The sequence below is a fragment of the Salvelinus fontinalis genome, chromosome 40 (assembly GCF_029448725.1).
Source record: "Salvelinus fontinalis isolate EN_2023a chromosome 40, ASM2944872v1, whole genome shotgun sequence".
Taxonomy (NCBI): Eukaryota; Metazoa; Chordata; class Actinopteri; order Salmoniformes; family Salmonidae; genus Salvelinus; species Salvelinus fontinalis.
In genome coordinates, this window is record NC_074704.1 from 21026978 (window position 1) to 21039131 (window position 12154).

Consider the following 12154-nt stretch of genomic DNA (forward strand, 5'->3'; position numbering starts at 1 on the left):
CTCAGTTCCTATGCTTCCTGGCTGATGTTTTGGTCACTTCTGAATGCTGGCGGTGCTCTCACTCTAGTGGTAGCATGAGACGGAGTCTACAACCCACACAAGTGGCTCAGGCAGTGCAGTTCATCCAGGATGGCACATCAATGCGAGCTGTGGCAAAAAGGTTTGCTGTGTCTGTCAGCGTAGTGTCCAGAGCATGGAGGCACTACCAGGAGACAGGCCAGTACATCAGGAGACGTGGAGGAGGCCGTAGGAGGGCAACAACCCAGCAGCAGGACCGCTAACTCCGCCTTTGTGCAAGGAGATGCACTGCCAGAGCCCTGCAAAATGACCTCCAGCAGGCCACAAATATAGTGAACAAAAAATATAAGTGGAACATGAAACAATTTCAAAGATTTTACTGAGTTACAGTTCATATAAGGATATTAATCAATTAAAATAAATTCATTACGCCCTAATCAAAGTATTTCACATGACGGACTACAGATGCTGTTGGTCACAGATACCTTAAAAAAATAGGGGAGTGGCATCCGAAAACCAGTCAGTATCTAGGTGTGACTACCATTTGCCTCATGCAGCGCAATATCACCTTTTCATAGAGTTGATCAGGCTGTTGATTGTGGCCTGCCGAATGTTGTCCCAATCCTCTTTAATGGCCGTGCAAAGTTACTGGATATTGACGGGAACTGGAATACGCTGTCGTACACGTGGATCCAGAGCATCCCAAACATGCTCAATGAGTGACATTTCTGGTGAGTATGCAGGCCATGAATGAACTGGATTATTTTCAGCTTCCAGGAATTGTGTACAGATCCTTGAGACATGGGGCTGTGCATTATCATGCTGAAACATGAGGTGATCGCTGCGGATGAATGGCACGACAATGGGCCTCAGGATCTCGTCACGGTATCTCTGTGCATTCAAATTACCATTGCTAAAAAGAAATTGTGTTCATTGCCCATAGCTTATGACTGTACATACCATAACCCCACCGCCACCATGGGGCCCTCTGTTCACAACATTGACATCAGCAAACCACTTGCCCACACAACGCCATACACGTGATCTGCGGTTGTGATGCCAGTTGGACATACTGCTAAATTCTCTAAAACGACTTTGGAGGCAGCTTAGAGAAATGTACATTACATTTTCTGGCAACAGCTCTGGTGGACATTCCTGCAGTCAGCATGCCAATTGCACACTCCCTCAAAACTTGACACATCTGTGGCATTGTGTTGTGTGACAAAACTGCACATTTTAGTGATCTTTTGTCTCTAGTACAAGGTGCACCTGTGTAATGATCATGCTGTTTAATTGGCTTCTTGATATGCCACACCTGTCACATGGACGGATTATCTTGGCAAAGGAGAAATGCTCACTAACAGGGATGTAAACAAAATTGAGCACAATGAGAGAAATAAGCTTTTTGTGCGTATGGAACACTTCTGGGATCTGTTATTTCAGTTCATGAAACATGGGACCAACACTTTACATGTTGCGTTTATATATTTATTCAGTGTACATAGTTTAGCACAGAAAATGTGGTAATTAACTACAATGACCATAATCCATTACGCGCCCGCTTAAACTTGTGTGGACTGTGCGGAGAAAGACATTACCTTACTCAGACCAACAGCGTCATTGCGTTTTGCTACACCAGAAGTATATTCATTTCCAATAGAATGCTGTGTTTGGCTTGCAGCATTGTGTTGCAGACATAGTTCCGGTGCGTTCTGTGTTTTGTGTCGTGCGTATGTATCTAATTTGTGCATCAAACTGTATGTATAGACTTGACAGAAATGGTAGCAGAAGGTGAATGTTGAACTGTTGTTGCACACATCTGGTAAACATGTGGGGTTGAAAGGAAAGATGTTTGACTGCTATGGCGTTGCTGGTCTGATCGAGGCGTGTGGTCGAGAGGGATAGAAGGCAGTTGCTTCGCGAGCCTGAAAATACATGATTGATTGATAGTTGTTATTCAGCATTTTATACTTTTGAAGAACTACTAAAACAATTATTTTTGTCAGACAGCATAGGCAGCAGCTTTATAGAGATGAGACGACTTGGAATGAAATAAAGTTTTAAATAAATCTAATATTTTATTAAAGTAATGTGAATAAATGTTTAATAAGTGATAAACAGTAATGGGCAGTCACCATGGGACTTATCCATAGTTGTTTTATGTGAAACAGCATTCAACCCGGAATTTCATGTCTAAAAAAATAAATAAATTGAAACCAAAAACGTGATTATTTTTTAATAATCGAACCGAAACGACCTCATAAAGTACTAATCACTCAGCCTTACTTCATAGAGAATAGGGAGCAATTTGGGACTCAGACATACACAATCTTCATCTGAATCAAAGTCCTCCACAAAGATCTAATAGGAAACCTCTCCTTTAGCACTAGCCTATCCTGTGTCTCGGATCACTCAGTATTCCGAACCTGAGATTGCCATGGAAATGAGCGTGGGGATTGGTTGTTCCAGAAGGGAGCGGTATCCGCGGCGCCCGGCACCATGGTAATCAACACCGCGACAGAGGAAAATCACCTCAGCCCCTCTCCCAGCTCCCCGTCTTATAATGAGCAGTCAGTGAGGCTAGAAGTGGAGGGAGAGGAGGCTAAGACTAAAGGCTACTGGACCAGAGCACAAGAGAAAGAGAGAGAGAGAGAGAGAAGGCTAAAGACTAGCTAGCAGAGAGTGTAGTACTGAACTAAAGGGAGAGAGACTAATGGCTAATGGACTGGAGGGAGAAGGGAGCGAGGAGGTTAACACTAGACCGACTGTAGGCCAACGGCCACTGACGTTTGATTTTGAAAATACATTTGAGGGAGAAAAAAAATCAGCACACAATAAAAGCTATGTCCTGCTCCTTCCGACTTTTCCTAAATGTTTGTATTTTACACTGCTCATTTGTCAGAATTTGAAATCACAAACAGAAAAATACTTGGAGCCATTTTTCCTGTTTGTTTCCACACCTATTCCCAACTTAACCCGCCAAGACAGGATGTTGGTACCCAGCCAGGTGCTAATGCAACTCTCTCCCCACTGAATGAATGACGAATGGGTGATAATTGTGCACCTTACTTCACAATTGAATTCAAATGAGGCCTAACTAATGATAACGAGGGTGAAGAGGTTGATTTCATTTGGAAAGACAATAGTGTGATGATGAGTTTGTGTTATGCCTATTTATCAGCAGCAAATCATTTGACCACACGCCTTGGGGGTTGATACCATTCTCTTTTCATTTTACTTTGTCAAAATACGCTGTTATGGGACTGTTTTACTTACTGTAACTCTATTACTAATCAAATGTACTGTAATGGAGACTGAAACATGCTACGTGTGGCAGTAGTTCTTTAGAATCATGTTAAACATATCCTGGACTCTATCCAGCGAAGCAAACGATGCCAGCCCACTGAAAGAATGACAAACGGATGGAACGGGCGATAATTGTGCAAGTTACTTCACAATCAAATTTAAATTAGGCCTTGAATAATGAGGGTGAAGAGGTCGATTTCATTTAGAACAATAGTGTCATGATTTTGTGTAATGAGTGTGTTATGCCTATTTATCAGCGTTGGCGGTCATGTTAATCAAGCCTTGGTACCATTCTCTGCTACGTTTTACCTTGGAAAAAGAAGCTGTTACAGGACTGTTATTTACTGTAACTATTACTAATGGAATGTGTTGTAAGGGAAACAAAAACACGCGGTGTGTTGCAGTCGGCCTTCAGAACAACGCAAGACGCATCCTTGACTCTATCCAAGTTGATGAGCGGGAAACAACGATGCCAGTCAGCCTGCACAGCCGGCCCATGGAAACCACACCTAAACTATACCCAAACTAATTTCACACAGATTAAGAGAGTTAGACTACAGACGAGATGAAATTGACACTGATGAGTGACATGACACCTGAAACCCCACCTCTTTAAGGAATACCTAGGATAGAATAAAGTAATCATTCTAACCCCCCCCCCCCCCTTAAAAGATTTAGATGCACTATTGTAAAGTGGTTGTTCCACTGGATATCATAAGGTGAATGCACCAATTTGTAAGTCGCTCTGGATAAGAGCGTCTGCTAAATGACTTAAATGTAAATGTAATGTAATGACAATATTAAGAATATCAGTCAAATTGTACATGAATTTACAGACGCAGGGAAAGGAGCATCACTTTATCATATCCTCCTTCTGAGTCACATGCAGGTAAAACATTTTCAATTCTAAACACTATCAGAAAGAGCATATTCTGCAGTTTCTATTACACTTACCTTTGTCAAATAACTCATCATTCAAGAGGTGCAGCTCTATTCCCAAATGCCACTTTTTCCAAGAATATCCCCGCTGTCCATGAATTCAGCACATGACCACTTACGTGGCAGCATTGCTCTGCCTACTACGCAAAAACGAGTAACATAATACAATTAAAATATGCTATTCTGTCGTCAATGGATGAATGGGCAATAGAAACCAGATATAAACTGATAATGGTGCGTGTGACTTCAATGAACTGCTTGATGAAGGTGATTGAATTTGATTGAACTGAATGATGAGGGTGAGGAGGATGATTGAATTTAGAACTATATAATTTTGATGAAGAATTGTGGGCAGTCTATTTTATTACTAAAGGCTGGAAATGGTATATCATTTCCCCTCGGTGAGAGTCAAAATAGACACAGTACAACACGCAGTGTGTAGTTCACAATGGAAAGAAAAACCAAACGAATGGACGCACTGACATTATTGCAAATGCTGCAGAACTTAGGTGAGTTCGAGTCGGATGGAGCATCATATATTGAGCTTGAAATCGACGTTGCTGATGAAGAGTCCTCATCCGATTCAGATGTTGATTTCGAGCCTCCGATGCCTGAGCTTCGCCACAGAGAAAAACTCAGAGCCAACTGAGACGGTGATCCCAACTGCCAAGGTGAGACAGGAGTCTGAGAGGGACGGCACAGTGAGACAGCAGTCTGGGAGGGACGGCACGGTTTGGGTAGAAAAGAGGAAGGAGTTTATGTGACATGCAGATGTTGCAGCACATCAGAGACGGTACTGTTGCTCATGTGCACAGAAAAGGAAACAGTAGGTGGGACATGTCTATGGATGAACTATAAGCATTTATTGAACTCTTGTATATGCGCGGGGCGTACGGCGGAAAGAGCATGATGTGGAGTCCTTTTGTTCTGATAGGTACGGGGTGGACTTTTACAAACTGATTACACTGGGTTGGATGATGTCCAACTCTGAGACAGATTAGAATCCATCTTCCCCTTGTGCCCTAAACAATAGCCTACACTAGTTAGTCCCCTGATGACACTAGTTGGTCGGAACTTGGTCCTCAGATGGGACTTCCTGTTGATGCCAAATAAAGAGTTTCCTCTTGGGTCCCTGCATTGATCTCCTGCTCAGTCACACTAGTTAGTCCCCTGATGACACTAGTTGGTCGGAACTTGGTCCTCAGATGGGACTTCCTGTTGATGCCAAATAATGAGTTTCCTCTTGGGTCCCCGCATTGATCTCCTGCTCTGTCTGTCCGTGCGCGCGTGTCGACAGGTAGCCTAGCGGTTAAGAGCGTTGGACCAGTAACCGAAATGTTGCTGCTTCGAAACCCTGAGCCGACTACGTGAAAAATGTGTCAATTTGCCCTTGAGCAAGGCACCTTAACCCTAAAACACTCCTGTAAGTCACTCTGGAGAAGAGCGTCTGCTAAATGAACAAAATGTAAAACCATGTACAGCATGTGGTGTGTGTGTTCTAATGATGACTCCTGACAGCCCCAGTGTGTGTAGTGTAGATCAATAGAGGCCTGGCTGTGTCGATGGTGATGTGTTGACCGGGCCGCCGGTCCCCCCCCCCCATGACGGTTTATGACCCCCCTCAGTGGGGGAGAGGAGTACAAGGAGGAAGGGGGAAATAGACTGAGTGGAACGAATGGCTTCCCCCCATCTCCCTGGGTATATCCTGAGACACACACACACTAAAGAAAGCTCACACACACAGTGCCCAGAGAGGACGCTGAGGAGCTGCACTGAACCAATAAGGCATCGCTCATGTGAAAGAGCAGCGTGTCAGAGCATCAAAGAGACACCATTTCTCTTTCCCATTCAGACCTGCTAAACCCCACAAGAGCTCACCCACTGCCCCCATTCATCTGGCCTAACACACTCAGTCACTCAGCTAAATGCATTAGAACGGAGGAAAAGGAAGACTACATGGTTCTGCCATAACCTTGACTCCGTTCGACTGGGGCCACTGGTGAGCAGCGACATGTAAAGACATGTTTTCTCAGGGTTCCTGCTTGAGGTAAACAATTTATTATCGATAATTCCGTAAAATCTACCCTACCAGTATTATTTACTAACACTTCCGACGGGATTTCCAAAGCTTGTTAGGCTAGGGGAGAGACCTGTGAAGGACAAACGATACAACCTATAGCAACCCATTACCGTTTAGATGATTGGCTGGTGGCCCTGTGGAGTAAAAGCACTGAGTACTGGGTGTTCCTGCCAACAATGATTGGCAACATCGTGAAGCACCAAAGAGGAAACATTTAGCATTCCGCACAGGACAACCCGTGTACCAGAAAAGTAGAGGTACATTGGTTTTCCTCTTTGTTCAAGGGGACACAGAGGTAAGGAAGGAATTAATGGATGGATAGATATCCTGGTCAAAGTATAACATCTGTTTTCAACCCTAATTGTTACCCGTCATACCAACTACAGCATAGAACGTGTTATCCATTTACTCATTTTAATTGACTTGTTACTTTTATTTTCCTAAAAGGTAGAGTGTGCCAGTGTCACTGCTGAGTTCCCAAGTCTCTCAGGTGACTAAATCACGTGAAATAACGACACATAAGCCAAGTGACTAGGCAAAATGAGCACAGCCCTACCCTACTCAGAGACCCCTAAAGAGACCCAGCAGGGGGCTAGACTAGCACTGCACCCCTCCAGGGGGTCTGGGAGACACAGTATCAATAGGCTGCGGGATTGGAATTGGAATCCATGCTCAAAGCTCATAGGGTTCCCATGTTATTCCCATCATTCCCATGCAGAGGGAAAACAGAGTTGTGGGGAGATGAAAAGAAAAGAGCTGTGTTTCTTGATAAGAAAGGAGCATCACTGACCAGGAGGCAGCTTGGCTGTTGTAGGAGTGAAGTCAAAAGAGAGAAAATAAACAACAAACATGATATTGCATCTGAGTGAAGTAGAGTATTAGTCATGATAACTGACATGGTTTAGAATCGTGACTCAATCTCTTATCTAAGATCCTTTTGCAATAAGTGTGTATGTAGGAGTGTGTGTGTGTGTGTGTGTGTGTGTAGGAGGGAGAGAAGTAAACCATTATCGGTTGGTTTAGGTTTTTTGCAATGACTTAGTCTTACGTAATGGGGGTTGGCTGTTGATATGTAACATGTTGGCCCTCTGAGCAGAAAGTGTGTGTGTGTGTGTCTCCATTATGGCCGGTTAACACTGAACACACGGAGGGAGTCATGGCCATGTGCTGACTGAGTCACAAACTCAGCTGGGAGGTAAATGTCACCATCTCCTGGGGCCCAGTACTGAAACACACACTGGCATAGCTCAGCCTTCCGGAGGCTAACGCTTCAGCACCACTCCTTATTGGAGCTGTCTAAAACCCCGGTCCTGGAGATCCACACAGGGTGTGTTCAGGGTTCTGATCCAACTCAGCACCTGTTCAGGAGGATACAACGTTACAGCGTTCAGATATCACTTATTTGTTTGTTTGAGTAACCAGTAACCATTTTAGAGACTGCCACCAAAACTAGCAGTGTTTAAAGTTCCAGACAGAGGCAAATGAGAAGGTCCTTTAAACGAGTGTTGTGACAAGGTGTGAACTGTGCTATGGACCCAAAAGAACAGGCCTGTCAGAGGACAGAGCAACCGGTCTAAAATAATCTGTCTCTCGGAAAGGGGTGTCTTTGCCATTGCAGCACATTGGCAACCACCCATGGTAAGATGTTGTGTGATTCTTAAGAGAGGAATGGCTACAGTACGTGATGAATTAGCGCTTCTGTTGCGGCACTGGACTCCAGTACCTTTGGGAGTGAAGTCCAACTGTGAGGTGATTTTGAACTAGTACACCACTTAAAACATGTGCAAAGCTCTGAAATACCACCGGCATCGATTTCTTTTTGGTCTGCATCTGGGTCAGATCTGAACGTCGTCACTTAAAACACACTCGGAAGGGAAGCCTTTCCCAGCACGAACTTCGACGCGAACTGATTACACTGGGTCGGATGGTGACCAACGCTGAACGAGGTGATACTGAACGAGTACACTACGGAATACACTCTACACGTTCACTTGAGACGAGGACTCCAAAAACATCCTCAAACTCAAAACGCTCTCGAACGCGACCTGCGTTTTGTTTTCTTATGGGTCTGCATCTGGGTCAAGTCAGAATGCCGACAGAGCTACCTTCCTAGTGTTTTAGAGGGGAGCCTTTTCCCAGCACGGCCTACGATAAGACTGACACTCGTATGAGCCTCCTGACGTGCCTTTAGATGTGTTCTCGCCGCAGCCCTCACTCCAGTCCAGTGAGACATGTAAGGAGGGAGAGGTGTCAAAGCTGTCAAAACCGGCCCATGATGTACTGATATGGCAAATAAGGGGGGGGGAAGCAAAGTAAGAGTGAGATCTCTCTGATTGTTAGTTGAAAAACTCTCTCTTCCACTTGGTTATTTCTCAACCAGCTTTTAACCTCCACAGGGGCATCCCCACACGTCAGAGAGAGAGCGAGAGGAAGAGAAGAAAAGAGAGAAAGCTACAGAGAAGGTGGGAAGAGAGCGAGAGAGTTAGACATGATGCCAAAGGGAGAGAGAGCCAGATAGTGAGCAAGAGAGAAGGAAGGGAGTACCTTATCCACCTGAAGAGAGAGAGACACTTCTTGTATCCTCTACTTCAAAACAGGGGATTGTTTGAAAGATGAACAGGCTGTGGTTCGACTGAGGTACCTGAGGAGTTATGGGGCACAGGAGAGGCAACTCTGGAGTTTGGATCCAATCCTAAACTCACTTCCAGTGTTGGAGAGGTGTAGACTAGGTAGACAGAGGAGTGAAACGTGACTATCTGGTGAGGTGCAGACAGCGGAGTGAAACGTGACTATCTGGTGAGGTGCAGACAGCGGAGTGAAACGTGACTATCTGGTGAGGTGCAGACAGCGGAGTGAAACGTGACTATCTGGTGAGGTGCAGACAGAGGAGTGAAACGTGACTATCTGGTGAGGTGCAGACAGAGGAGTGAAACGTGACTATCTGGTGAGGTGCAGACAGAGGAGTGAAACGTGACTATCAGCATCACACTGGGAGAAGAGTTCTACTAGATGAACTTTGAGCCACTGACACACACACACAGAGACACACACACACACGTTCAGTGAGTCTGCACCATGACATCGTCAGCCTCTACTAGCCCTTAGCCAAACACGCTAATTAACCTCTAGAGGAGGACTAGATTGTGTGTGTGTGTCCAGTCTGGCCTGGTTAACACTGAGCACACCGAGGGAATCATGGCCATGTGCTGACAGAGTCACACAATTAGCTGGAGGCAAAGTCATGCATGCGTTTACACGCCAGCATGTGTGTTTGGAGAGAAAGCGAGAACGTGTGTCTGACTCGGCAAGAGGGCCAGATCTGAAGTAGTGAAAAGTTTGTCTCTCCAGCTCTTGTTTAACTGTTATGTGAGCGCGTGAACGTAGTCGCGCTGTGTAGTTGGGGTCGAGAAAGAGCTCTAGGTGCTGCAAGTTGCCTTCCATGTTCTCAAAACGAGTGCAATTGCATCTGTACATCCTTTTATCTGGCATATTTGTATCACTCACAAGAACATACTCAAATCCATCCATAAAATAATCAAATCTTTACAAAAGAAAAAGCAGGGCTTTTAATAAAAATCGGTCCAAACTACACTACTCGCTGAAAGAACAAAAGAAGAAAAGCAATATAAAGTAAAGAAAGCGGGAGAGTTGCCACAGCGGTACTTACTTCTCAATGAGGTCCAACGTCACCCCTGGCACCAGCTTGGCACTTTTCTGCATGCAAAACCTGGGGACACAAACAGAGATCCAGTCCAATCAGGGCAGCAAGGAAGCAAACAAAAGTGCTATATAAATGTTTCCGGTCTTAATTCATCTGTAAACCGCTGAACGTTTGCATACAGTATGGGTGGAAGCATTGCCGTGTCAACCACAAAGAAATATGTTTGTTTTCACAGTGAAAAAAAAAGTTTGATATCACAGAAACAACAAGTAACTTTCAATTACATAGCATAAGGTCTTTGAACTAGAGGTTTAGGTGATGGTCAGGTCACAAAGGGATACACGCAGGGTACATCCAGGTCTATTTAGACCGCACTGTGACTCCCACAGTGAAGAGGGTATTATCGTGCTTGGACAGGCCCGGCTGGTAGCAGGTCCAGTGCGTTCACAGCAGGGTGATGTTTAAAAAGGTAGAGGAGGCACGATATAGCACTGCTGAGGCAGCAAATATAGCAGCTGGGTTGGGATCGCAGATGGCGCTTAGTCACTATTATCGAGGGGAACACAGGTGTGTGTCTGAGGTGGGGATTGTGTGTGTGAGTGTTGTGTGAGTGTTGTGTGAGTGTTGTGTGAGTGTTGTGTGAGTGTGCACTCATGCGCGCATTACACAAATCCAACGTTTGAATTATGCAGAAACCCGCCACCAGCTGTCCAGCACACGTGTTCTCATCTGGACATTCAAGCACGTACACAGACAAAGTTCAAACTAACACCGTGTAACAACTCCCCACAACAAACCTCAGGTGGCCATTGCATTCAGATGGTGAGCTCCCTACACAGGTCTCCCACTGTGTTTGTTGTGGTAATGAACTTTTAGGACAGAGGTCAAAGTGGCACACGAGTCTCCTCAAATAGGACATGGAACATGAAGAGAGATAAGACAGAATGATGTAGAGATGGAGAGAGAGAAGGGACTTCTCTGAAGTGTTCCCAAAGCACACATGAGATGAGACTTTGATCCACAGCCAAAACAAACAGAGATGGAGAAGGGTGTCAGAGGATATACTGTACTAGAGAGAGGAGTGGAGCGGAGAGAGCTTGTGGAGTGGTACTGGGGGTCCGTGTGAGTATGTCTGTGCATACGTGCTTGGGAGAGAGAGAACGAGAGAGTGAGGAAGAGTGTGTGTGGGGTCCTGTGTGCTCGCGTTCGCGACGGCTACCTCTCGGTGGGATCCCAAACTAGGTCGTAGAGGGAGGAGCGGAGCGTCTCGGTTAGTCCCCTCGGAGTCGACTGTCTGCTACAGCTCATTACATCCCCCAATCAGCTCTCCCCAGACTCCCTCTGTCTCCATCTTTCCCTCTATGCGGCTCTACTTCCATTCCCTTCTCCGTCCTTCGGTCTCTCGCTCCATCTCATTCTCCTTCTGAATGTGTTCATGTCTCCACTCCCCCTCTCCATTTTACACGTCTCCCAACCCCAAGTCCTTATCGTCTACCAAGTTTCCAATTCTCTATATGCCTCTATTTTTTGGCTCTCCTTCACCGTCTGCTTCCCTCCTTCGCTCCATCCTTTCCCTCTTCTGGCTTCCCGCTCCATCCTTTCCCTCTTCTGGCTTCCCGCTCCATCCTTTCCCTCTTCTGGCTTCCCGCTCCATCCTTTCCCTCTTCTGGCTTCCCGCTCCATCCTTTCCCTCTTCTGGCTTCCCGCTCCATCCTTTCCCTCTTCTGGCTTCCCGCTCCATCCTTTCCCTCTTCTGGCTTCCCGCTCCATCCTTTCCCTCTTCTGGCTTCCCGCTCCATCCTTTCCCTCTTCTGGCTTCCCGCTCCATCCTTTCCCTCTTCTGGCTTCCCGCTCCATCCTTTCCCTCTTCTGGCTTCCCGCTCCATCCTTTCCCTCTTCTGGCTTCCCGCTCCATCCTTTCCCTCTTCTGGCTTCCCGCTCCATCCTTTCCCTCTTCTGGCTTCCCGCTCCATCCTTTCCCTCCTCTGGCTTCCTGCTCCATCCAGTAAATCGGTCGATCGGTAATCGGCCATTTTGGACGCCGATTACATTGCAATCCACGAGGAGACTGTGGCAGGCTGACCACATGTTACGTGAGTGCAGCAAGGGAATATTGAAGACTCATGTTAAAAGGAACCACCAGCTTTCAT

At 45.8% G+C, this 12154-nt stretch overlaps 1 protein-coding gene across 8 annotated transcripts in view; it reads right to left on the reverse strand.

Moving 5' to 3' along the window:
- The window catches only part of LOC129839645 (regulatory-associated protein of mTOR), a 181314-nt gene that overhangs the window by 69157 nt on the left and 100003 nt on the right, over positions 1 to 12154 (reverse strand). For all 8 annotated transcript variants that reach the window (XM_055907182.1, XM_055907188.1, XM_055907185.1 and 5 more), the window contains exon 8: positions 10011 to 10070. In XM_055907182.1, the coding sequence (XP_055763157.1) occupies positions 10011 to 10070 (60 nt within the window). The remainder of the gene's footprint in view (positions 1 to 10010; positions 10071 to 12154) is intronic.